We start from the raw sequence: 7,395 nt of genomic DNA, 5'->3' as shown, positions 1-7,395 counted from the left end.
AATGTGGTTTAAAATGACATTTATGGGGTGGATCAATCCTGATAAGAGAGAGATCATTAAACAGCCATGTGCCTCACACTATGATAAGAAACATTTGTTAATAATTACCTCTGAAAGCCATGTGATGTAAACAAGCAAAAGCACATGCATGCAATCAAAGTATTATGTCACAGATATACAAGTTTCTCAGAAACCTTAGAACTCACCTTTGCCGTTCTAACAAAGCCGATCCCTTTATTAAATAATGCAAATTTGTATTTGATCATCCCACACACGTAATTGAAGGAATACCTTGAGCAAACTCAGTGAAACCTTTTCTATAAACTTCACCTTAACTAAACTTTAAAGTGACTCACTAACCGCCTTTACAAAGAGAAGTGAATCATGCGAGAGTGAAATACCTGCAACGTGACAAATACGTAACAGATGCATGCAAAAATACTTTGAGCATCATCTAAACTAGTCATAATTGATATGGATTACTGAAATCAATTAGTTGCAACATTGATGATTTTGTTACTTGATTCTGATTGGTCAATTTGGACATTTAAAGGTCTGTCGTTTTTCACTAACAGACCGTTGCTAAGGAGAGCACACCGTTGCTAAGGAGAGCAGTCAGTTGCTAAGGAGGATCAAGGGACTATGTGCTGTCATATCAATCGGGAGAAAGAAGTTCAGTAAAACATTTTTTATTAATGATGACTAAACTTTCCCCAGTAAAGAAAATTAAAAAGAGAGCAAGAGAAGGAAAGAGGTTAAAAGAGAGAGCTGGACGTCAGAGAAATGAAAGAAGAAGACAGACAGGAAGTAAACACTAAAGGGAACAGCAGAAGAAGACAGACAGGAAGTAAACACTAAAGGGAACAGAAGAAGAAGAAAGGCAGGAAGTAAACACTAAAGGGAACAGCAGAAGAAGACAGACAGGAAGTCAACACTAAAGGGAACAGCAGAAGAAGACAGACAGGAAGTCAACACTAAAGGGAACAGCAGAAGAAGACAGACAGGAAGTAAACACTAAAGGGAACAGCAGAAGAAGAAAGGCAGGAAGTAAACACTAAAGGGAACAGCAGAAGAAGACAGACAGGAAGTAAACACTAAAGGGAACAGCAGAAGAAGACAGACAGGAAGTAAACACTAAAGGGAACGGCAGAAGAAGACAGACAGGAAGTAAACACTAAAGGGAACGGCAGAAGAAGACAGACAGGAAGTAAACACTAAAGGGAACAGAAGAAGAAGACAGACAGGAAGTAAACACTAAAGGGAACAGCAGAAGAAGACAGACAGGAAGTAAACACTAAAGGGAACGGCAGAAGAAGACAGACAGGAAGTAAACATTAACAGCAAGTTAGTAAGTTACGTTGCTGTTTCCGCAATTACAGCCACAAAGTGGAATGGACTGCTTTTTCTTAGTGGAAGCAATATGATCAATTTTAAAGCATTAAAATCATTTAAAATCTATATTGTGAATGAAGTCGTTGGTTTATTACGCGTGTAGCCATTTCACTTTGAGATCCTACTCACCCTGTTTTTTTTTAATAATGACCCATAAAGAAATGCTGACATCTACAAAACAACAAAGATAAGAAATTACAAAGCAAGTATTTATATATATTGTTTCATGCTTGTTTGCACGGTGCAGCCCAGCCTTTCACTCGTCATTCAGTCACTGATAGCTGAGTGATGACTACTTAAAGAGTAACACAATCACTAGGCGTGTGCTGCATGAGACGGATGCAGGGCCGGCCCTTGGCACAGGCAGTATAGGCAAATGCGCATCAACCCATCAGGGGTGCCGGAAAAAAAAGTTAGAAATTTCACAACAACACAATTTCCCGTGATGAGTCTCCATTGTGATTTGAAAACTTCCATCAAACGAGTCCTTCGGTGGGCGGGAAAAAAACCACGTCAGAATCGTCACTTCCTGGACTGACAGTGGAGGTGTCCTGAGAGTGGAGGTCTGCACCGGAACTGTCCTGAGAGTGGAGGTCAGCAGGCAGGCTCCCATGGGAATAACCGCCGAAACTGAATATGTGACATGGATCATAAATATATCAGCAATCAAAATCAAAATCTTCAATTTCTCTTCACACAATATAAGTCTCCTTGCAGTATCAATACTAATTCGGCTGACTTTTATATTTGATCCAATCGGTATATTGGTATATGTACACCATAACGGTGCAAAGCTGATAGAAAGGGACACCTGGTGGTTAAAGCACGTTATTGAAATGTATTATTTGTATTATTATATATTAAAAGGAAACACAGACAGACAAACTAATAAGGCTTTATTTAAACATTAAAGAATACTTTAGGTTAAGGTCTTATTTTGAATAAGAAAAAAGCTTTGGGGGTATAAATATTAAGCCTGACAAAGTACTAATATATTGCTTTCCTGCAATGTTAACTACTGTATGTTTAAGCACTTATTTTAACTGATATTATACATATGTATTATACTCTTATAAGATGCATGTAGATAGTATAAGAAATGTGCAGAATAGGACAGTTTAATGGTGGAGGTATACGCACATATTGATAGATGTCTTGTAATGCACTGTTGAGGAATCTGCAACCCAAGTTGTTCATCTCCGGCCTTGTCAGGTATTGAACAATCAATAAATAAAGAACACAGAATTATTAAATATAAAACAAAGAATTTGTGATTATACTAAATGATTTACAAATAAACACCACTGCATATTTACAACTGTTACACATGCTGATGTAACGCAAATGTTTCCAACTTGGGATCAATAAAGTATATCTTATCTCTTTCGACTCCACTTCGAGTGATATCATTACTAACAAAGCACTTATATACTAATAAAGGACTGGCTTATCTAAAGCCAGTTGAGTAGCACTTAAAATGTTTTTGTTCTATGAAACCTGATGTACTTTATGATTCTGTTTTCTTCAAGTTTGTATCTTCTTGGTCGAACGCACTTATTGTAAGTCGCTTTGGATAAAAGCGTCAGCTAAATGTAATGTAATGTAATGTAATGTAAGCTGATCGATGGCTACTGCCATATGTTCCTCTGAACCTTGACAAGTGCATGTTTCAGGCTCATCAATGAACAACAGGAGGGGTCACAGACATAAGACCAGCTGTTAAATAAAGCTCTTCTGACCTTAGCTGGCATGTGGGTATATTAATGCTGCCCATTATGGGCACAAGCAATTTTCACCCATTTATTAATTATATGTTTTAAATGTGAGTGTTTCCTGTCCCCTAAACCTCCAGGGATGTACACAGTTTAATACTGGCAACTTCTTATTATGGGAAATACGAAAACGTCTTTTAAAACTACAACTCCCAGTAGAGACTGCCATAGAGAACATGTTGCGAAACAGAATAGCCAGCATGTGTAGTTCTGGGGACGGGGTGGGGGAGGGGGGACGCGGTGGACCCGTTCAAATCCAGTTTTGGACAGTCTGCCGTGGTTCCATCCCATTTCAAGTGCTGTTCGACGCTCGGCGTAACCCTCGGCGCACACTCAAACATCCAATCACAGAGCTTGAGGACTATCACGGGGTTTGTCAAGCGAAGAGGAGAGAATACTTACTTCTGGGTGTAAGATTCTCTAAAGCAAATTAGCTGCTCCGACCCTCGGTCCTGACGGACTCCAACTTGTGTTTATTTATCAAACAAATAAATAAACACAAGGATAATGATGTGTTATTGTTGAGTAAATAACAGTGTGTGGTTTAGAAAAGAATACACAATTAGAAGGGACCACAATGTGAGCCGCCTCCATGAGACCCAGAGTTTGCATGATAGTCAAAGCTGTCATTGTTGCCCCCTGTCGCAGTCTGCAAACTGCCCGAAGCAAGGATGCCTGTCTGCTCTCTGACAGGGTGGCGCGTAGCCTGCCTGCATCGAGCACCACTCCCAAATACAGCGCCTGTTGGTGAGGTATGGGGGTGCTCTTCTTCCAATTGATCGCAAAGCCCACCACATTGCCCGTTCCCTGGACCCGGCCATGACTATGAGGTCGTCCGGATAAAAGAAAACTCTCATGCCACGGGCGCGCAGCGGCTGGAGCACAGTGGCCACACATTTGCTGAACGTGCGTGGGGACAGGGAGTAGCCGAACGGTAGTCTGTTGTACTCGTAGGCTCCCCCCTGGAAGGCAAAACGCAAATACCTTCTGTGTTTCTGATCAATCTCGACATGAAAGTAAGCGTCCTTCAGGTCGATGGTTGTGAACCAATCGCCTGGCTGCACCAGTCCCAGTAACTGTTTTATAGTTAACATCTGGAACTTTCTGCGTGCAATGTGGAGATTCAGGCTGCGAAGATCCAGAATTCGCCTGTCTTCTTGGGAACCAGGAAGTACAGGGAATAGTGCCCCTCCTCTCTGTGCTGAGGGTGCACAACAGACACCGCCTGTTTTTGCACCAGGGCCTGAACCTCTGCCGAGAGGAAACCTATCTCTTTGATAGCTTTGCCTCTCTTATGCCTGTGAATGGCGTCCTGTCCATCCACTCCGTTAACACACAGCTGCACTTCCATTCCCCATAACACTGCGTTAGGGGTGCAATCAGCTGTGGGGCCCCAGCGATGAAGCTGAGGTCCTCTCTGGTGACCCGTCCTGCCGCAAAACTCCCCGCGAAGGGAAGCTCTGCCGGTGGTCGACACAGAAAGGGCCGACTCTCTACTGAGGTCCTTGAACGCGCGCTCCGCCATGATACATTCACCCAAACTGTGAAATGCATCAAGCGGAGTTTTTACACTCGCCGTTATGTGTCTCCTAACCCTGCTATGCCGGCCATAATGTCCCTGTACCCGCATAGCGCGGTTTATCACTCCCACCCGCGCATGCGCACTAGCTGCCTCCTTTACTGGAGTTACAACCAGGGCAGCAAGTGGGGAATCTGTACGGTTAACATTATGTGGGAATGTGGGTTTGTGGAAAGAAAAGACACAGATTTTTATTTCCCCATTTTATTCTTCCTGGGTATGGTGACGTGACCATACCCAAATGGACCCATTAGTCCAAAATGTGTCCGAAACTGGAAACTGTGACGCGCTGGGGGGGGGGTGCTAGTGGAACCTCTCAGATGGGGGTGCTGCAGCCCCCTCAGCACCCCCCCCCCTTCCCGCTACCATTCGTGACGTCTCGCTGTCTCGCTGACCCCACGCAGCAACCAGGAAATGATCCCAGCTCACACTGTCCGCTCCTCACAGCAGCGAGCCGTGCAACGTCCCGCAGTCAGACACTGATGTTCCGCTGTAGGTGGACTCATCAGAGCAGAGTGGGCGAGCTGACCAATCAGAGCACAGTGGGCTCACAGGGAGGGGGGCAGGAGCTCCAACAAGCCGTGTAGGACAGAGAGTGAATACACAGACTATACAGAGATGCTGTGAGAAACCAATGTGAGGTTGGAAAATTGAACAAAGTAAATGGAACTATGATCAGTAGAAATGGCCATGACACGGGACCTTTAAGTTCTCGTTTTGTTTTTCCTCCTTTTGAGCGTTTTTTGTTAAACCAGTTACCTACTCGGTTAAGAGGGATTTTTGTTCATCGATATTAAAGATCGTTACATTCAATACTGTGTCTCTGGGTTGTGCATTTGGGTTCTCCAGGTTGTGTCGAGGATGTGACAAATTATATTTTGATGCAGTTTTTAAGTGTTTTCTCCGATGTATTTTTATCCGTTTAGTAAAGTCAAGGATCTTCTGAATGTGGTGCGTTAAATAAACTGGACTCACACTGACTTTGAGAACTTCTTCATTTATTAAAAGTCGGGTGGTGCTGCTCTCAAAGGGAAAAAAAGGCTTTCGGTCACGTTTTAAAACCCAAAAAGACTCTGAAATAAAAAATAAAAGTCATGACATAAACCACCACACTGACAGACTGTACATTTGTACATAGAAGGTAATAAAACAGGCCTACCTATAACAAAACTTACTGACTGTGTAACTAACCCAACATTTCATTACATTTATCCACATTTAAAACGCATAAGATGCCAAATAGACAACATGAACCAGGAGAACATCACGCTATTGACAGTATAGCTATTATATCGATTAAAATACAACTGATTGCATATCTTACAGCCTGGGCACTACGAGAACAAATAAAGAGTTAAAAACTTATTTAGAGTATTTATTTCTCCTCACACATAAATATTTCATTCATTGACTTCCCAGATAAAAGTATTACAGTATCTTCAGCCTTTTTTATTCGATTTTTAAAATCTGAAACTCGGATAAAGTTTGGGAAAAGTTTTGTTTACTCGCTCGATTCCTGTTTGCCTGCAGGGAATGTTAACCACAATGCATTCTGGGTTCCTATACGTGACGGGAACGTTAACATATTAAATATTTGGAGGCCAATGTCAAGTTAACAAATGGGGATACAGGACACCGAACAGACAGAAGCAACATAGCTAATGTTATGCTAACTGGATGCCAACAAATCGTGGGCGTATCATGCTAAATGTTCATATTTCTTCTTTTGTACGGCGAGTAAAATTAAACAAAAGTATTGATTGATGTCCAAAAATGAATATTCTGTGAATAAATTAAACAGCTAATTGATAAACGGTAAGTTTCAAGATATAGTATTACACTATACCGAGGTTTGATGTGGACTTAATTAATTATTGAGTGTTAAGACAGAGACAGAAATTGGCGAGAAAGGTGTAGATACCAAATATCAATATATCAGCTATTACAACAACACCTATAACTCGTAGTAATCAATATTAAGATCTAATGTAAATCAGGGTGTGTTCATAGCAGTGGCTGTGGAGCCCTGGAAATTGGATATTGGCCCATATTTTTTCATATAGACATTAAATATACCTCTAACAGTCAAACGTTGGCTCCATCTTGTGGCGGTGTAAGGAAGAAACAGACTTGAATGCATTCATTTTTCAAGTAATTTGAAAGATGATCACATTAATAATGACCAGTGGCTTTACATCGAGGGTAACAGAGTGGGATGTCCTGATATATGTGGGGAATATTATACAATTATGCCAAGTAAAATAAGGGGAAACTCACTTTTCCTCATAGAAATGTGCATTTCAGTCTATTTTTCTGACTGTAACGCAATCCAACATTAATCCTCGCTGATAAACTTTGTGCATCTTCAAGTCTTTTTCTGTGTTTTGCTTCTTTTCCTTTGCTGGCAGGTGTTATGAGAGCAGAGAGAGAATCACAGCGCTGACGCTCAGCAGTGGAAACACAGGTGTGAGGTGACAGCTGGAGCTCACCGCTGGGAAAACAGAAAGAAAAACACTTATTATTGTTGTTATAGTGGAGAAACAGGGCAGATGTACTGTATTCGTCAGAATCAGGTTTATTACCAGTTAGGTTAACACATACAAGCAATTTGACTTGGTGTTGTGACGCATTCAAAATTAAATAAAAATTAAA

The 7,395-nt window shown here is 41.5% G+C and overlaps 1 protein-coding gene across 1 annotated transcript in view; it reads right to left on the bottom strand.

The window, feature by feature from the left end:
- Nucleotides 1-5,758: 5,758 nt before the first annotated feature.
- The window catches only part of tecta (tectorin alpha), a 67,776-nt gene continuing 66,139 nt past the window's right edge, over nt 5,759-7,395 (bottom strand). The window contains exon 33 of the mRNA XM_071202559.1: nt 5,759-7,234. Coding sequence (XP_071058660.1) covers nt 7,155-7,234 — 80 coding nt within the window. The 3' untranslated portion in view covers nt 5,759-7,154. The remainder of the gene's footprint in view (nt 7,235-7,395) is intronic.

This window comes from Pseudochaenichthys georgianus, unplaced genomic scaffold (genome assembly GCF_902827115.2).
Source record: "Pseudochaenichthys georgianus unplaced genomic scaffold, fPseGeo1.2 scaffold_565_arrow_ctg1, whole genome shotgun sequence".
Classification (NCBI taxonomy): Eukaryota; Metazoa; Chordata; class Actinopteri; order Perciformes; family Channichthyidae; genus Pseudochaenichthys; species Pseudochaenichthys georgianus.
The sequence above is the reverse complement of the archived record's forward strand: the minus strand, read 5'-3'. Positions and strand labels throughout refer to the sequence as shown.